Source organism: Temnothorax nylanderi, unplaced genomic scaffold (genome assembly GCF_030848795.1).
Source record: "Temnothorax nylanderi isolate EJ_2023f unplaced genomic scaffold, tnyl_v1.0 TNYL_tig0015_pilon, whole genome shotgun sequence".
Taxonomy (NCBI): Eukaryota; Metazoa; Arthropoda; class Insecta; order Hymenoptera; family Formicidae; genus Temnothorax; species Temnothorax nylanderi.
Window position 1 is genome coordinate 167165 of NW_027249077.1, and position 20159 is coordinate 187323.

The window sequence follows — 20159 nt, forward strand, 5'->3', positions numbered from 1 at the left end:
TGCATAAGAGAAACAAAAACGTTAACAATGCTTGCATAATACATTTATATAACTGAGATAATACAAAATAGTTTCACTTCAACGCAGATTTTCACTCGCGTTCTTCTAATAAAATCACAGATATCTATACCTAATAGAATAAACATCAATGAAGTACAGAGTTTTGAATGTACAACGTCGTGCAGCTTGCTAGATGTAGAAGATAAATTGTATCTCTACAAGAATAGTAGTCGTAATAACAGTATAGTTGTAATAAAGACGCATATACAAATGATCTCCCTGAATTTTTAGACATTTCTTGCATCAATAATCTCCCTGAATTTTTGCGTATTTTTTTATTTATCAGTACAGTCTTCCAGTAGCTCGTTTATTTTATCGATTGCTGGTTTACAAAATTCTGTGGTCCCTAAGATACTCTCATATACAATTCGCTTATAACACACGAATCAACACGCTCGCTTATAGCACACTCAAATTTTTCCCCCAGGTATGTACCTCACTCTTGTCATTATGTTTGTCACAACCTTCCTGGTACGAGTGGCGAAAGCGCATCATAATCTGTGCACTAATAATATAATTAACAGCCGAAATTATCGGCTACATATTTCTATTTGATAGATAGCAATTTTTTTTCATGTTTCTAATTTTCTCTTAATTGCCCTCGAATTTCTAACGTGACTGAACATGATCATGTTATGCCCAACTTATTAAGTACCAAAAAGGTCACATCTTAACAAACATATACGTCAAGTTCATTTGCAGTTATGTGCAACCACGATAATTACAATCGGACTTGAAATTAACTTACTAAAATAAGTATCTAAATATAATAATTTATGAAAATAACTTGAAAACAAATTACTCGTCTATCTCGTAAGCGGGTGAGTACGTGGGACTCGTGGACGAGTATCCCGGTACGGGCGGCGAGTACGTTGGACTCGTCGGAGAATAACTCGGGCTTGTGGGTGTGTACGTGAGACTCGTGGGCGAATATTTGGTGCTTGACGGCGAGTACTGCGGACTCGTGGGTGAGTACGTCGGGCTGGTAGGTGAATAATTCGGACTGCTGGGTGAATACCGGGTGCTGCCAGATGCGGTGTGCTGCGGCGAGCTCGGCGAGTACGATGGGCTTGTAGGCGAATATGTCGGGCTGGTCGGCGAGTACGTGGGACTCGCAGGCGTGTATTGCGGCGATGTACCGGCGAACGACGGCGAGGTAGGAGAATAACTTGGGCTCGTCGGTGAATATTTGGGACTGCTGGGAGAGTAGCTTGGACTCGCGGGCGAATATTGCGGCGAGCTTGGCGAATAACTGGGCGAAGTCGGCGAATATGAGGGTGAAGCGGGTGTGTAGTTGGGCGAGCTTGGTGAATAGCTCGGTGAAGTTGGCGAGTAACTCGGGATCGTGGGTGAATAGTTTGGACTTGTGGGCGAGTAACTTGGACTGGTCGGGGAATAACTCGGCGAGGTTGGCGAGTAACTCGGACTCGTCGGTGAATAACTCGGCGAAGTTGGCGAGTAGCTCGGCGATGTGGGCGAATAGCTCGGGCTAGTTGGCGAATAGCTCGGTGAGGTAGGCGAGTAACTTGGACTCGTCGGTGAATAACTCGGAGAAGTGGGCGAGTAACTTGGACTCGTCGGCGAATAACTCAGCGAAGTGGGCGAATAGCTCGGACTTGTCGGCGAATAGCTTGGTGATGTCGGTGAATAATTCGGGCTGGTTGGCGAATACGTAGGACTTGTGGGCGAATAATTTGGACTCGAGGGTGTCATGCTGGGCGATGTGGGCAGATACGCCGGTGATGTCGGAGAGTAACTAGGTGACTCTGCACCAGCTGGTGACATCGGGAATGGACTCATACTCGGACTCGGACTACCGGGACTTCCCGGTTGCGGTGAATAAGCCGAGTATGCTGGCGACAAGCCCGATGCATCTGAGGCTCCCGACGGTGAAAAGCATGCACCACCTGGCGTCATACCGCTGCTCAATGCTATAAAACAAAAAGAGAATAATTGTTAATATTGTTCGAGGCGCATTTAGAAGCTAAAAAACAGTTTTATTATTTTGTTTTAAAATTATATACTATACGAGACTTACCTGGCGACATACTTGATGCACCATAACCAGGAGTAGCTCCCATCCAAGGAGTCATCTGAGGACTCATGCTGGACATGCCAGTTACGCTGCCAAAGAACATTTCCGCCGTTCCCATCATTCCTGCGCCAACTGCCATAGGAATCTCGATACCAGATTTACATTTCTCAGCATCCAATAATAGATCAAAGCATCCTAAACACACGTATGAAACCATTGACATCGCATCACTATTATATATAGCAAATAACAGTCATTTGATAAAATACTGATCATAATCAAAGAGTTCAAAGAGTCCTAATGTCTTTCTTAGTACATCAACCGTTTCTTCGAAGGAACACCTAAAGAAATTCGATGTCTTACTAACTTTCGATCTATTATCTTCTATCATTGCGTAACATATATCTGTTCCTTAGAGGTAAAAAATTGTATCTCCAAGTTTTGTCATAATTCAAGTTAATACTTTTTTTTAATATACCAGGAGTTTTTAAATTGTATAAAGATAAAAGGTCTTATATATATCCATTATTACTAGTTTTTAAGATACAATGTTTAGAAAATGTCGCGTTGAAAATTTTCTAAAAATTAATAAACTTTAAATCCTATTTTCTTTAAATTTCTAAAAATAGAGAAACAATTCTTTATTTTTAAGGTATAGATATACTCCTTTCAAAGATCCCGATGAAAAACGAAACTCGTTTACTAACCTCATCAAAGCGCCGGTATCTTGTCTATTGATTCCGTGACGTGTTATCGCCATGAGATGACCTTTCGCTGTCATGACGTCGCAAAGTAAAGCGAGATGTCGGTAGTTCACGTAAAGACCATAGAACTGCAACACTGCGTTCATCTCCTTCTCTACCGACTTTCGCACGGCTTCGATGCCGAGCACTTGGAATATCTCGCAAATATCATTACTGAACGTTCGCACCGGAGATCCACGTCTCTCTCGCTCAACACCTTCATCAAGCTCGTCCCGTCGGTTTCCAAAAGCCATTCCGCAATGGCCTTGAATTCGCCGGTTTCCGTGATAACGATGCGTTTCTTGGAATCCGTTTGCGGCAGATGCATGTAAACTTTGCCGATAGCTTCAATACCCTGAAATATTCAATAGAAAACGTAAAAACAATTTTCTCTATAATTACATTAAACTAATTAACAACAGTAACTGAACAAAGATGCGAAAGACTAATTAGCGTTTACTTCAGTATACCTGCAGAGTCATGTCGCTGAGCATATTGGCTTCGATACACCGTAGAAACGTCCGCATACCTCGTGACCCAGCTCGAGCATACAGATGTGAAGCAAAGAACCGGCGGAGGTACCCAAAGTTTTTTTGCAGAGAATACCCATCACGAGTTCCCCATGTTCCACCATTACCTTGGTGTCACCCGGCGAGATCCATTTGTACGGACCATCGTCCTCCTCATCGGGATGCGTGCTATGCGTCCGTATCATGTTCACGTTACCTGGGATGATGAGGGAGAACAGCTGCTTTCCGGTCCATAGCGGTTTCGGCTTCAGAATACACGGTTGCGGCATCTTGCCGTCCCAACTGGGCAGAAACATAAGTAAATTCATCATTTGCTCCTTCTCGATGAACACATCACGCTTGGTCATCTTCCTCACAGCGGTTAGAGTGTCCTGTACAATTCCCATAACTGGCTTGTTCGCCTGTGGGGTGATAATCTGTCGTGGGGTCACGTGAATGTTCTCTACCTCCGCGCGGGTCTCCATTGACTGCGGAACGTGTAGATTCATTTCGTCGCCGTCGAAATCCGCGTTATACGGTGATGTACAGCTTAGATTCATGCGGAATGTGCTCCAGGGAAGCACCTTAACGCGATGGCCCATCATACTCATTTTGTGAAGAGTGGGCTGACGATTGAAGATCACAAGATCACCGTCACGGATATGTCGTTCCACTCGGTAACCACATTGCAGATGCAGATCCGAGGACTTGGGATGGAAACGCAGATCGATCCTCTCGCCATTGTCGCGAACTATATATTTCGCACCGGGATATTGCGAATTGCCGCGCCTGACTAACACCTGCATCTTGTCGATGTTGAAGGGCGTCACGATTTCGGGGAATGTCAAATTTTGCGCTATACTACGCGGCACGCCTACTTGATCAATGCGCAAGTTGGGATCCGGAGTGATAACAGTGCGCGCGGAAAAGTCCACGCGTTTACCCATCAGGTTTCCACGAATCCTACCCTCCTTTCCCTTCAGCCGAGCTTTGATCGCTTTGAGTGGTTTGCCCGACTTCTGCATCGCCCGGGGCATGCCGGGCATGTCGTTGTCGACAAGCGTCGCCACGTGAAACTGTAGCATCTTTATATTCTCAGAGATCACGTGTGCCGCCGCGCCGGATTGTTCGTTTCGTAGTAACTCGTTGTTCGATTTAATGATGTCCGCCAGTTTATGCGTCAGATCGTCTTGATTCTTGGCGGAACCGTACATAATGACCGCAGGTCTGACGGACAACAGCGGTACCGGTAACACCGTGACTATCATCCAATCCGGACGGGCAAATTTCGGGTCCATGCCCAAGATAAAAAGATTCCTCATCTTTAATGTGCTTCAAGATTTCCCAGGCCCTCTCGGCTGAGAGAATTATCTTCTTTTCTTGCGAGTCTTCGTTCACGTGCTTCCACTCTGCAGTGACGTCCAAGCCGGATCGTCTGAGATTAGGTTGATATCTACCGCAACCACCATGACCCGGTTTTCTGTCCATCAGTGGCTGGTTCTCTGCGTTCTCCTTGTTAATATCCATTTCATCTCCACCTTCACAGATATTTTTGCTTTTGCACAAATCATAAACGAATCCAAGTCGCTTCCGCGGCTGCCCCTTCGTCTTCATGACGATTTCTTTAATCTTTGGATTATGCTGAAAATTACAAAAGAGAAAACAGCATTAGTGTTCTGAGAAATTCTTTTATCTTTCTTTGATGTCAGTTAAAGATAACGTGCTTAAGATAATATAATTCAGTCATTAATTTTTTGGGGGACTCTAAAAAACTTAGATTATATTATTTTTTTTATAATCTATATATAATTATGTGTGATTTATTTATTTATAATCCATGTACTATTTTAAAATTATTTTTTTAAATTACTTTTAAATCTCTATAATCAATTATAAATTTTTGGAAAAATGTAGAATGTGAACAAATCAATTTAATGAAATTAAAATGTAAAAATTTCTGGATTCAATAGAGATAATATTTCTTCAATATATCTTGAATAATAACTACTTACAGGGTTGACGAGCAGTTTGGAACAGTAAAAACACACGCATCTCAATATCTTTATAGTTTTTGTAATGAATCCCACATAGAATACTGGTTTTGCTAGGTCTATATGACCAAAATGGCCAGGACATTCTGTCATATTCCCAGCACAAGTTTGACACCTGGAATTCCTGTCGATAACACCTTGCCTCGGGTCCATGAGGCCACCCAGTTTAGGGCGGCCCCCTTCCATTGTTTCCGGAAATCGTATGCCGCCATCAGTGACTGACATACGACGCTGCACAAAAGCATAACATCATGTAAGAAATCTTATAAAAAATATAAATTTAACATAGAACATTTTATTTTTAAAATTTTATAGAACATCTTACAAGAAAGTGAATCTAGATATATATGATTTTTTAATAATTTATCAAACAGATTGACACTTTGACTATTCTTGGCTCAATTCGAAAACTTCACTCAGGTCTACACCAGCGTCGCGCGCGCGTTCTGTCCTTGTTCAATTTTTAGTAAGTAACAAAGATAGAACAACGCAGTATGCACCCAAGTAATGTTTTCAAACACAAGCTCATTACCATATATTTTATACACAAGAAATAAGATTAATTCTTCTTCGTGTATATTACTTTCTGTTCATAAATCATTTTGCATACATATTTACGTTGAAAATTGCAATATTAGAGCAATGAATACTTTAAAAAGTCCTCATATAAAAAATGTACTTTGAGAATCTTTATTGATATCATATAGCTTTCTCATAATTAAATACAAATATGTAGTAGTTGAATATACATTTTAAATATAAATAAAGTTATATTCAATATTTATAGTCGCATTGTCTTTCCTGATATTTTCCCATAACTTCATAATTCTCAATAATACTTTTCAATAATCAACTTGACAAAAGTATGATAGCCAATATATGGGCACTAATACACCAATATTTTACACACAATTTTATTATTGGTTTCCATTAAACTGACATCACAAACAGCAATGAAATCAAAATTCGCAAATACTACGGTTGCGTTCCAAAATTCACTCTGGGTAACTAAAATTTATAGTTTACGTCACCACCACGTACGCTATAGCATTTTAGTTAACTAAAGTGAATTTTGGAATGCAGCCTACGATATCTACGACAAGCGTTTCGACGGGAAAGTTCTCGCAAGCGACCAACGTGCTAGGCGCGCGGGTTGCACGACATTGCGCCATGAAGCTCCAGGACAGTGCTTTCTGCGAGAATTTTGTTTCGCGAGTTATCGTACAGTTTACTTACTATCTCGTCGGGCGAGAGGGTGCCGAATTGGACGCGTTTCACCGTCCTCAGAGGTGCCTTGGAGTCGGACGTTGCCATTTTGCTTCGATTCACAGAAGCTCGCTCGAACACTGTTCAACCATTTCCAACGCCTTCTGCGTCGTGACTCCACAATACTCCACCATACTCCACACCACACTCCACACGACGACACCGTCTCCCACCGCCTTCCGCTAGAAATACGTTGATCCCCCACCACCTTCATTCGGTCACAAAGCCGCAGGCGAACTCGATCAGCGTCGATAAAGAAGTGCTCACCGACTATATCTGTCCTTGTATAGACAAGGATATAGACAAGGATAGCACCTAACCTTGCATCTTCCACTGGTCTAAGTAATATCTTTTTTTTTAGGCTTCAAATCTTACTTCTAATTGCACGATATTATTCCTGACAGTTTTTTGTAGAGGGCTGCATCACTATTTTCTATAGAAAAACTGCAGAATTTTTGTATAAAGCAAATATTGTCGTCAGGTGAAGACAATATTTATAAAAATAAAATTTTTTTTTAGTTTATCAGAAAAAATCATGTACAGCCCTCTACATTTTTGTGCGTACTTTAATCGTGTAAAAGGATTTTCCATTCTGTTCAGCCAATTCAAAGATATTGCTTAGACCGATTATGCCTTGTCGCTGTCACTCCAGGATCCCCTTAAGGGGATGCTAAAGTGACTCAAATTACCGACAATTACAGTCAACGCTCGTTCTTTGAAATGGCTTTATAGATCGCAAAATCCTTTTACAGGAGTAAAGTAGAGGTACTAATGAAGGGTGGGATTGTCAAATAATTAGTAATAATTGAAAAAAATTTTTTCTTCATACCTCGGTCGAAAGTACGTACTTTCGTCCCTAATAGCAGGGACGAAAGTTTAACATTTACTCCCTGTGAGAAGTACACGCGCGCCCTCTATAACCTTAAACCTTAACGCCCTTTAACCTTAAAAATAATCATCAATATTGTTCTGTCGTCAGTTAATTTAATATTAAAATATTATTAAAGTCAATTCAATAATCTAGCAAAAATGAACAATATGTCATCTGATGAATCCGTAGACGAGGAAGAAGTTATACGAAATTTCGATGCAGAAGCGCGATTGATAATAAATACAGATACGTTGCCAAAGAAATCTGTTGATCGATACAATCTTGTTTACAACACGTATAAAAAGTGGCAGATAGAACACAAAACTTCACTGTCAAACTGTGAAGAAAATAATTTGATTGTGTATTTTAAGGACCTATCTAAAAAATTAAAGCCGTCAACTTTATGGAGTGTTTGGTCAATTTTGAAAAGCACATTAAATTCAAGAGACAATGTTAACATAAATAATTTTCAACAAAATATGACAAGACTTGACTCTTCGAATGTATTTGATGCCTGCCCCCACGACCAGCAGCACTCGCTTCGCTCGTGCCGCAAATGTCGGGGGCAGGCATCAAAAACATGCTTATTCCCAGATAGCCAAATCTGTTCGAACAAATAATGCCAAATACCCCAGATAGCCAAATCTGTTCGAACAAATAATGCCAAATACTTGCTACAAATTTTGGTTTCAGAAATGGTACAAATTTGCATCAAAATTTGTTTTATCAAATGTTGTCGACAAACTGCTAGCAAATACGTATCAAAACATGCGTACACAATTAACGCCAAATTGATACCAAATATCGAGCAAAGCTTAGTAGTACCTGATAACAAATTGGCACCAAATTGCTGTTAAAGTTTGTTGACTAAACCTAACGCCAAATTGATGCCAAATATTGAGCAAATTTTGGTAACAAAACTTAAGAACAAATTGACGCCAAATACCAAGCGATGTTTAGGGCGTTTCATTCAGATGGCGCGACACGTGAGTCGCCACTTTCAACGCGCCCCCACCTCCTTCCTCGCTCTTGTTCAGTGTCATGGCCGCTCTTGCTGCGTTTCTTCGGACGAGACGAGTACGTTTTCCTTCTTTCGTAACTGATTGAGCTAAGCGGCACGTATTCTGGAGACCAACCGAGCGAGATTCGACTTCCCAAGGAGAGCTCACCGCCAGGAAAAGGAGAGCTTGAGGGAGGATTGAGGCGAGGAGTCCGGTCCAGCGAGCAGGGCCCTTCCGATATTCTCATTTGGGACGCCATATTGGAAGATCGACATTGATCGTGGTAGTACAAGGGGCTCTGCAAGGTTAATTCTCGTCTTAAGATCTGGAATTGCTCTCATTCTTGTGGCTCTGGTTTATATTCTAGCCCTAATGTAATTTTAATATATGCATTACAATTTTACACTGTCAAATAATAAATAATATCGTTTGATAATAATAACAACAGTATAGATAATAGTAACAATTTTATTACTTGACTTATTTCATTCTATTTTTGACAACTCGTATATACATTAATTGTGGCTAAGGTCTATACTATGTCATAGTGTAGATCTTAGCTACATTTCTGGCAAGTCAGTCCAAAGTATGCGGCTTTGTTCTCTATCCTTTTTATCTGTAGCAATTTTATTTCTTTTTATTTTTTAATTATTTTTTATGTATTATCTCTTATGTATCAGGTTTCTGAAGAAGACTAAGTATATAAAGTCGAAACGTAAAACGTTAATTGTATTTAAAATTTGTTTAATTAAACGAGATTTTGTTTTTAAATTTAAATTGATGACCTTTTTATAACTCGAGAAAATCAGCCAGCCTTCCATCCTATAAGTTTATTTTGTACTGTTAGTTTAATTAATTTAGTTATATTTTTTTCCATTAACATTTCATTTGTTATAGTAATTGTGCAGTAGAAAATCTGAAAAAATAAATGTTTTTAAAGAGTAAAGATAGTATATATTTTGAAATCTATGTATTTTATGTAAACATAACATTTAAATTTATTTACAGTTTATTTTAGAACATGCCAAAAAACACCGTTTCATAAGCTTTCTAAGAAAGTTAAAAGGCAGAAAGTGAATGTTGAAGTTGTAGAAGAACTCAATTCAACAGATTCTTTAATTGAATTCGATCAGTCGCATATTCAGCAAGCACATGCTTCCGTTAAAAGCCAAAGTTCCGTAATACCAGATTTTCTTCATAATCAAAAAGAATCTGAACTTTCTCATTATTCTTAACTTTTTCATCATTCTGAACTTTCTCACCATTCTGAATTTTCTAATAATTCTGATCATTTTGAGTACTCTGAACACTTTGATTTCGAAAATAACGATAATTATAGAGATATATTTAACATTAACAGACACACCGGCAACAATAACGAGGCTCATTCAGATGACAACGATGATAATTCTGAAAACTGCGAGAATAGTGATGAGAATAAAAAATATTCGAAATGTTTCGTGAAAATAAGAGTTATAAAGAAGAGTTATAAGAGTATAAAGAGTTATACTCTTATAGTCTTAAAGAAGAGTTATAAGAGTATAAAGAATATGTAATATTATGTAATAAAATGTTTCATTCTACTTGCCGTTTGAATCTGATTAAGGCAAAATTGTAATATTAGTTTAAAATAGAAACAATTTAAAACAATTTAAAATACAAGGGAAATGCTTTAGTTTTATAACTATTATATTCTTGCAATATTAAAAATTTTACATATTCTTTCTTTGATTAAAATATTTCTCAAAATAATCTTGGAACTGTTGATGAAATATCGTGTATTTTTTTATCTGTAAAAGTTTAAAGTTTTGTTTGAATAGTTTAAAAGTTTTGTTTGAACGGTTTAAAAGTTTTGTTTGAACAGTTTTTTTCTGCTGTATATTAATTTCTATTACATCAAACACTACAAAATTCACTTCGGTTGCTTGCACCTAAATGATGTATATTATTCTTTTGTTATTTCTTTCTGACAACAGTACTGCATTATTCCATCGTAATCGACGAACTATGCACATTGTGAACATTTGTTTATTTCAATTTTGCATTCTTGCAAATAATAAATCGTGTTTCAAGTTTGAACTAGTTGTTTAAATATGCACGGTAGTTATTATTGTATGATTAAAGAAAGGAAAGTTAGTAGTATTAGGCTTATAAGAATATTGTTTTAGATGCATTTTCATAGAAATTATACTCGTGTTTTCAGTAAGATTCTATAAATCCTTCTTATACCGGCCAATGCATTATCTGCGCACGGAGTATGTGTTACAGGCATTATATAAGATTCTCGAGTGTTTACAAATATTGTATGTGCTGTTGACAAAGTTAAATGTTTGCATATGTCAGTAAATTCACATTGTATAACATTTACTGTAATTAATATATAATTAATTACTTTATTGCCACCGTTAGATTTTATAAATGTCTTATAATGTTTTATAAATATAAAGATTTCTTTTAACATATGTAACATATGTATAAAATAATTTATTGTAAATCAATAACAAATTATATGCTTTTTTATAATTTAATGCTTTTAATTTTTCCTAAAAAAAAAAAAATATTTTAGTATTTATTAATGGCTACGTAACAAGGCTTGCTGCAATTTGGCGTCAAGCTGTGTCATCAAGATTTGCTCGGTATTTGGTGTCAATTTGGCGTCAAGTTCTTTCGTCAAGGTTTGCTCGCAATTTGGCACAAATTTGCTGTCGAGCTTTTGTTGGCAAGCCTTGTTCACAATATGGCGCAAATTTGCCGTTGAACTTTTGCTGCCCTGTTTTGCTCGATATTTGGCGTCAATTTGGTGTCAAGTCATGTACACCAGCTTTGCTAGCAAAACACAAGCGTATTGCAGACACAGATCGCACCGAATTTGTCGACAAGTTTTGCGCGTATTTGGTGTCAATTTGGTTACAATTTGCTGACAAATTGTTTACTGGGATTGCATCCTACAAGTGATTTATACATATAAAAAAAATACATATAAAAATACATATAAAATATAAGTAAGTAAGTAAGTATAAGTAAGTAAGTAAGTAAGGGCCAATTCCTTTTAGTGACACAAGTCGACACAAGTGTCGTTCTGTCTTTGTTATTCATTGAATGCCAAGAAGGATAGAACGATGTTTGTGTCGACTTGTGTCACTAAAAGGAATTGGCCCTAAGTAAGTATATAAGTAAGTATATATATAAGTTTATATATAAGGCCATCTTGACGCCGACGGCGGCGCGTATGGGGGCGCGTATGGGGGCGCGTATGGCGGCGCGTATGGGGGCACGTATGGGGGCGTGTATGGGGGTGCGTATGGGGGCGCGTATGCTTTTGCCACAACTGTAGCCTTAGGAGGCAATCCTTGTGATGAAAAATATTCCAAGGACGTAAAGTGCATGAGACAACACTTTATGAAAATTATAGAGGGAGATGAACTGTTGCCTTTCACAAGATGAAAACATACGATCTAATATTATTTAGAAAGTTACGTACACTGTAATAATATTTAGAAAGATATTTGAATATCGAAAACATACCTGGGTAAAAAAGTAAAAATAAAATAAAAATAAATGTCAGAAGCGTCTATTCGGACGGTACTGATTGTAATAAAAATCAGATACGTTTATTCTGACGGTACTGACAAAATGCCAGAAGCGTATGTTGTAACGTTACTGATTTTTACAAATGTATCATTTGTAAATAAAATTCGGAGAGACGAAAAAAAGATATTGGTTGCGTTCTCACGGAAATGGGCGTTGGAGGGGCCCATAATACAAAAATAAAATAAAAATAAATGTCAGAAGCGTCTATTCGGACGGTACTGATTATAATAAAAATCAGATTCGTTTATTGTGACGGTACTGACAAAATTAATGCCAGAAGCGTCTGTTGTAACGTTATTGATTTTTACAAATGTATCATTTGTAAATAAAAATCGAAGAGACGAAAAAAAGATATTGGTTGCGTTCTCACGGAAATGGGCGTTGGAGGGGCCCATTTTATATTCTCAATATTCAAAATCACAATTTATAAATATACATAGATATGTATTTGTAAGAAATAAGTTTGTACATATATATATATATATATATATATATATATAAGTATATGTAAAACATATAATTATTGTGTAGCACGTAATGCAATAATTAAATTATTTATTTCAAACAAATAATTTGTAAAATAAGTAATTTATCTGAGATTATATATATATATATATATATATATATTCGTAATTTTTTTACGAATTAGTAGAATTTAGCCAAAATATCGAATGAATCTTATTCCATTTAGGATATTTTTAATCAGTAAGCTCATATGTAGTTCCCTACACAGCCCGATTTTGCATTTTTGCTCTTAAACATTTATAATAAATAAAATTCGAGTTAAAGTGTGCACTTAGTGCATAAAGTGCACTGCCGCTATAGGATCCCCTTAAGGTGGATTTTCATGAGTAGGCTGCGGTCCATTTGATGTTACAAGTGCTTCGAAGCGTTCTTTTTCTTCTTCTTTCTTCGGCTGCGGTCCACTTGACGCTACAAATGCTTTGGAGCGTTCATCTTCTCCTTCTTTCTTCATTGAAAGAAAGGAGAAGAAGAATGCTTCGAAGCATTTGTAGCATCAAATGGACCGCAGCCGTAGTGAAATTGTGAAATGCAGCAGCAGCGAGCAGCAGCGAGCAGCAGTCTAGTAATTTCCTAGAAATTACTGGCCTAGTTTACATCAATCACTCGGAGCCAATGGGCGCATTCAGCAGAACAAACCGCTCAGTAGCAATCGAACGTGATTGGCTCTTAGGCCCAGTTTCACAGTGGCCAGTTAGCTTAACTAGTAGTTAACTCTCACTCTCTGTCTCTTTCTAACCTCAAAGGTTAGAAAGAGACGGAGAGTGAGAATTAACTACTAGTTAAGCTAACTGGCCACTGTGAAACTGGGCCTTAGGCTGAGTTTCCAATGAGCGCGTCACGCGTCGCGTCGTCTGTCGTTAACCAATCCAAACATTCCATCACAAATAATGTAATAAAATTGGATGTTTTGATTGGTTAACGACAGACGACGCGACGCGTGACGCGCTCAGTGGAAACTCAGCCTTACTGTTAGGGTGCGGTCACATGGACTGATATTTTCCGCGTAACGCGTATCACGTAACCAATCAGAAGCGCGAATATGCGTAAAGCCCGTATCAGACTACGGATTGGGATTGAGATTGGATTGAAATTTAATCAATCAGAACAGCGAAAACTGATCTCAAGTTTAGTAAACTTTGCTCTGATTGGTCAAATTTCAATCCAATCTCAATCCCAATCCGTAGTCTAATACGGGAATAAAGCCTGTATCAGACTACATATTGGGATTGAGATTGGATTGAAATTTGACCAATCAGAGCAAAGTTTACTAAACCTGAGATCAGTTTTCTTTATTCTGATTGATTAAATTTCAATCCAATCTCAATCCCAATCCGTAGTCTGATACGGGCTTAACCGAAAATGCGAAACGCTTCTAATTGGTTACGCAGTTACGCGTTACTCGGAAAATACATGCCATGTGACCGCACCCTTATGGCGTTTTCGATTTGCTACTCGACCCGACTCGGGTCGCATCAATGGACGTGGAATACATACACAGATATGTATGTATTCCACGTCAATGATGCTAGAGTCCTGTATACATGATGCGACCTGAGTCGGTTGAGTTGCAAATCGAAAACGCCATTAGACCCAACAAATCAACGTAGCGTGTTGATAAGACGACACTCAACAGTTGTGTCTGCTGAACGCGGCCTATGGCAGCTTTCCAGCAAGCGACACAAGTATCGTTTTATCTTTGTTACTCATTGCCAAAAAAGAAAGATAGAACGATGTTTGTGTCGACTTGTGTCGCTTATTGGAAAGCTTCCTATCATACTGAAAATTGAACAAAGATAAAACAATACTGGTGTGCAGTTGTGCACCCGAGTGAAGTTTTCGAATGCAGTCCAACACGGTTCAATCTGATTTGGGAGGGTCGGCCATCTGCTTTAGCCGCAGTCAGAGCCACGTCATATTTGTGTGCCGCCGTCGAGCGAGCTGCGCGAGCTGGCTCTCTGACTCCTCCGCGGGTTTTTTTACGTAAAATCACACCCCCGCGACCGTAAGCATGAATATATTCCGACTGCTGGGCGACCTGTCGCACCTTTTAGCCATTATCATCCTACTCCTCAAAATATGGAAGACACGGAGCTGCGCCGGTGAGTGAACCGCCTTGATCGTTTCGCTCAGGGACGCGCGTGTTCATGACGAGCTTGATGTGTTACGACCGAACGCCGGTGACGTTCCGCTCCACTGACAGCGATTATCGACGCTTGAACTGTTCGCAGGTATCAGTGGCAAATCGCAGATCCTCTTTGCGATTGTTTATACCACCCGTTATTTAGACCTGTTCACCACATTCATCTCGGCGTATAACACGTTCATGAAGATCATATTCATCGCCACGTCCCTCGCCACGGTCTTCTTGATGTACGTCAAGTTCAAAGCCACGTACGATCATAATCACGATACGTTCAGGTGAGGCCCAAGATTGTTATCGAGAAGTTGTCCAGGGCGTTTTCACTGTGGATACTTCCATTGACAGACGGGCTTTCTGTTGCAGGATCGAGTTCCTGATCTTACCCGCGTTTGTCCTGGCACTGTTAATCAATCATGAGCTGTCCCCTGTCGAGGTCTTGTGGACGTTCAGCATTTACCTAGAGTCAGTGGCGATATTACCCCAGTTGTTCCTGGTGTCAAAAACAGGCGAGGCGGAAAGCATTACCAGCCACTACTTGTTTGCATTAGGATCATACAGAGGCCTGTATCTGTTCAACTGGGTCTACCGCTACTACGCTGAGGATCACTACGACTTGATCGCTATAGTCGCCGGATTGGTGCAAACAGTTCTCTATTGTGACTTTTTCTACCTCTATATTACCAAAGTACTCAAAGGCAAGAAGCTACAACTACCTGCTTAGCTTCAGTTGAGAGTATTATCCTCGTGTATCAGAGAAACAATCAACTGCCTCTGTGGCATCGCCAATTCGAGATAAATTCGGGCAATCCTGGGCGGCTCGTCGAACGTGCACGGTAGTGTACGTTTCAACCAAGTATGAAATATCTGGCAGCGTTCCCTTCCCAAACATTTTCTTCCTTCCTTCCGTCGTCCTTCGTACAATGCCACGTGCTGCGTCTCCTTTCCCAGGACGAGAAAAGTCTAAGTTGCCTTTATTATTTTCTTTCGCGTACTTCATTTCAAGTAAGTGTATCGCAAGATCAAGAGATAGCTGTTTATCTTAAAATTCAGAGAGTCAGCAAAATAGGGATAAAGAGGAGAGAATGTAGAACCAGAATTTTCACTTATATTTACAGTTTATATCGTTGTAACTGTCAGTAATAAATATAGTTAATAATTAAATATAGTTACATGATAGCAACATCTCATGATTGGTAACATCGATCGAAAAAAATCCGGTTGTGCCATTGTAGCAAATCAAGAAGAACGCAAACTAATATACTTTACCAAGTCGGTAATATGAACCGTTTCGCTAAGAGTCGTCGAGCGATTTTTAACATGTACAACGCCATTCTTAAGACTAGTCTTATCCACCGACACGACGTGCGGGATCAGGCACATTTCTATGATTTGTTCTGTATTCGTCAATATGGTAGAGATTCCTCTCGTCCTAAGCATATTGCTTAAGTATAGCACAAAGCGATTTAAGTCTTCTATATCCGAATCAGTTTCATTCTCCTGTCTCGCTATGTGGAACGTAATTTTGTATGGGGATAACTTAGGATGAATATACGCTCTATTTGATTTATCCAACATGTGGCTGTCGCAGAGTAACGCCAAGCAGCCCCAATCCAAGGAAGCGACATGCTCGACCATATGCACGTCTGCAGCATTATCTTTATTATTTTCGGCCTGTAAATAAATACCCCATTTAAATAATTCTCTCTCTTTCTCTGTCTCTCTCTCTATTTCTCATTATGTTATCGATATATCGCAGTTTATTAAGAAAGCGTTATTACCTGAGGATACAACTTGCGTACGCCAGGATAATGAGTGATCGTTTCCACGATAATATTTCCAAAGGAAAACCGCGCCTCTATCTCCGTCACGTCGAGATTCCGTGTCTTCTTCGCCTCAGCGAGCACAAATCTCGAGGGGTGCTGGGCGAGTTTGCGCCACCACACTTTGCGCTCCCTCTGCTTCTTGTGTAGCAGACTCTTCGCGTCCGGCGCATCGACGAACACGTTGATCTTGGCTGTTCTGTGGGACGGTATCCTACCACCTGCCGACAGCAACGACTCGTTCCACCCGCTTTTGGATGTCGCAAGCGTGGCGAGCGCGAATGGCAGTACCTCGTCCATCGAGTTGCTCCGCAGTAGCTGCAACGTGTCTACGATCACGTCGCATGGAAACACGTTGTAGTGTGGCATCGTGACGCAGTGTGTAAACCAGTGCTCCTCCAGGTTCCTCAGTAGCAACTTGCCCTGGGGCCCGTACACAAACATTCGCTCGGACAGACTAAGGAAATGTGGGCCAACAGCCTTCAACACAGCTTCTAGACTCATCGTTTCGGCTCGCTCTCCTTTTCCTTGTTTGTCGCCAGTGGCGCGACAAAGTACTCTTCTTCTAACACTGCGGCGTTCTTCAGTATCTCGCGCCGATCGACGTCGTGTCGCGCCACGTCGTCCCGCAGGTGAATACAATCGTTCTCCAGGGTGCTGTACATCGGACGCACGGTCTCGTCGATGCCGACCGTCCGCAGCCGCTCGGTGAACGCTATTGCCTCCTCCAGCACCCGTTTGTTCTGCCTGTACTCGAAGCCGACCAGCGCCAGTCTCTCAATCCTCCGGATCGTCGTTTCGTCGATAACCGGTTTCTTGTCACCGCTCGACCGACTGTCGCAGTTTTTCACTTCGTTATTGGTCTCTGGTTGTTGATGCTGTTGCTGTCTCGCTGATGCCGTCGAAAAGCAGCACGTTCTGAAAGATGGAACAGCGTTACCTCGACGCGAAAAGATGACTACGACACCTTCGCCGAAGAGTCTGTATGCTGGTTGAATTCGTCGAAGCAAAGCCATGCTCGACGACGTCCCGCTGATCTGATTTGACTCAGGATTCCAGAGCCTCAGATTTTAAATTTTTAATGCGTGTCCGAGAATATGCTCCCTTCGATTCCTTTTGGGTACACTTTCTATACTGTTCTATACTCATAAAACCTCTCGTTCCAGTCGTTCCTCTCGTCTTTCTCTTTTCTTTGGACTTTAAGGGGATGCTAAAGGCCATGGCACATAAAAGAACTTCCTCGACGTCGGTAATGTCAACTAAAGCAAAGGCCGAACTCCGACGCGAAAACGCCACCACGTAAGGTGGTGACCACTGGTGGTGACAACGCGAAACTCCGTACATGTACACACACCACTGAATTGCTCACACGCACGGTGGTAGAGAGACATATGCTATAGACGCGGCAACGCCGCGCGGCGTTGCCGCGTCTATGGATTCTTAGCAATACGGCCTGAACCTGAAAATGCTTTCTGGCCGTCCGTAGCAGAAGGCAGTAACGTATCAAGGCTAATAAGCACCCGCTTTTTATAAATTACATATATTCTTATGCACACATGTGCGTATATATATATAATATGTATCTAATTATTATGTGTATGTTTATAATTGTCTGATGACAAATAATAACAGTAGCATAATTGAGAATGTGAATTAGTATACATAGTATGTATTGACGCGGGTATTTATTAGACTTGGCAATTTACTGCATCTCTTGCACGTCTAATAATTTTTTTCTTGTAATGTAAATGAATGATGTAAAACTCTTTCAAAGGATCTATCCATTCTTGATGGGGTAAAATAATAACTTCTATAACAAATGCAATAAATATTAAATTTATAGTATTGATTTATATAACTAATTTTATTCTGTCTTTATATAGAAAAATATACCTCAGTCTTAGCATCAGAGTAGAGGGTAACGGCAGCTGATGAACAGTATAGATAACAAACTGAATAAAAATTTTAATTATTATAACATAATGATATTAATAAGATTTTTATTCAGTTTGTTATTATATCTATACTGTTCATCAGCTGCGTTACCCTCTACTCTGATGCTAAGACTGAGTGTATATATTTTTCTATATAAAGACAGAATAAAATTAATTAGATAAATCAATACTATAAATTTAATATTTATTGCATTTGTTATAGAAGTTATTATTTTACCCCATCAAGAATGGATAGATCCTTTGAAAGAGTTTACATAAAAAGCTCAGCGTTGGAAACCTCATATTATTCATAATTCTCCATTATTTGTTTAAATCTACGCAGGTTCCTTTTCAGTAAGATTGATAGTCTGAAGTAATAGGTGATGGCAAAAAATCTGAAATTATTGCACTATCATGCAGAAGCACTAAGAATTTAAATATATTTTTTTATGCATATTAAAAGATATATTAGCAATCAGTCTAATTAGAAAAAAGATGTACCAGATAATATAAAAGAAATTGTATATAAAAAAAATGGTTTCTAATATGTATTCAGAGAATGTTGATTTATCATATTATTCTTTCAAACTTGCTTTCCTCCTTTTGAAAATTTACACCAAGAGAAACTTTTGTAACATATTACTTTGTATTGATTTTTTTTAACATCTTTATTTCTTAAAAAGGAAACGAAAACCGTAGAAGAAAATTATTAAACTTATTTTTATCGTGTTGAGAATTCATTCAATTTTATCGCTACGTGTCTCAACTTCTCTTGTTCAAAACAAAAAACTAATTTATAGCTTTTGATTTTATATATAATTGTTAAATTTCAGTTTTGTCAGATGCGATTTGTGCGAGCTTATTTCGTGGAGCAAATATTTTGTTGCGTTTTCGAGAGTGTTTATCCGATCATTAGCGAAGCGACGCGATGCATTTATATTTGATCACGAGGGACTATGCGCAAATTTTCGCATTGTTTGCGGATTTTATAACTTTATTGACGAATATAAGATCTAATATCTTTCGCATAATTGATTTACGATTACTCGCGTTTTATTGAGGCTCAGTTGTACACCCGTCTGCATCACGTCAATAAAAATCTGGCAGGAAAATGTGTATGAATTTATTCGTTTAGCAAAGGATGCGCGTTGACCTTAGAAGCGCACGTTGGAATTTCATCCGGAGGGAAAAAACTTTGTCGCGTTTTTTTAATCTTTCTGATTCTCAAAATAAATTCTTCGTGTATATTTTTTCGCGCTTATAATATTATTTGATTTTTGCAGATTAATTTTCTTTTCACGCATGAAATATATTTTGGCAACTATGCCGCCTATAGGAAGAAATCTGTCGGACTGTGCTAACTCGGACCACGTGCGTTTCTGACGTTTAGATATTAGTGAAATTCGGTTAGAAAACAAAAAAATGACCTGTCTCGTTTCTTGATAGAAATTCGAGATGCTAAATACTAATTTATTGGGTGCGTTCGGGAAGACACTATTAGTGCTATTTGCTTATTTTATCCTTGTTTTACACCTGATGAACGATAAAGGCTGCGGTCCACTTGACGCTACAAATACTTTGGAGCGTTCTTCTTCTCCTTCTTTCTTCATTGA

At 39.1% G+C, this 20159-nt stretch overlaps 4 protein-coding genes and 1 long non-coding RNA gene across 6 annotated transcripts; 2 read left to right on the forward strand and 3 right to left on the reverse strand.

Moving 5' to 3' along the window:
- Positions 1–26: 26 nt before the first annotated feature.
- LOC139768368 (DNA-directed RNA polymerase II subunit RPB1-like) lies at positions 27–7347 on the reverse strand. The gene is given in 7 exon segments (XM_071698486.1): positions 27–1991; positions 2099–2290; positions 2962–3193; positions 3320–4657; positions 4659–4988; positions 5360–5629; positions 6635–7347. Coding segments are annotated over 7 exon segments (3573 nt in total). The 5' UTR covers positions 6713–7347; the 3' UTR covers positions 27–858.
- A 981-nt stretch (positions 7348–8328) lies between these two features.
- On the forward strand, positions 8329–11059 carry LOC139768199 (uncharacterized). Of its 2 annotated transcripts, none has more exons than XR_011717297.1 (2): positions 8329–8910; positions 9545–11059. It is a non-coding gene; the product is annotated as an uncharacterized lncRNA (long non-coding RNA). The 2 variants fall into 2 exon arrangements; XR_011717298.1 differs by having other exon boundaries at positions 8329–8841.
- Positions 11060–14287: 3228 nt separating this feature from the next.
- Kdelr (ER lumen protein-retaining receptor) lies at positions 14288–15953 on the forward strand. The gene is made up of 3 exons (XM_071698147.1): positions 14288–14751; positions 14881–15070; positions 15156–15953. Exons 1-3 carry the CDS (start codon positions 14661–14663, stop codon positions 15511–15513), a joined length of 639 nt encoding a protein of 212 aa, XP_071554248.1. The 5' UTR covers positions 14288–14660; the 3' UTR covers positions 15514–15953.
- Positions 15878–17116, reverse strand: Dnapol-gamma35 (DNA polymerase subunit gamma-2, mitochondrial). The gene is made up of 2 exons (XM_071698145.1): positions 16571–17116; positions 15878–16463 (listed from the first exon to the last, which is right to left on the reverse strand). Exons 1-2 carry the CDS (start codon positions 17114–17116, stop codon positions 16029–16031), a joined length of 981 nt encoding a protein of 326 aa, XP_071554246.1. The 3' UTR covers positions 15878–16028.
- Positions 17113–17823, reverse strand: Gatc (glutamyl-tRNA(Gln) amidotransferase subunit C, mitochondrial). Its single transcript, XM_071698148.1, has one exon. The coding sequence runs from the start codon at positions 17626–17628 to the stop codon at positions 17113–17115; it is 516 nt and encodes a 171-aa protein (XP_071554249.1). The 5' UTR covers positions 17629–17823.
- Between the last annotated feature and the right edge of the window lie 2336 nt (positions 17824–20159).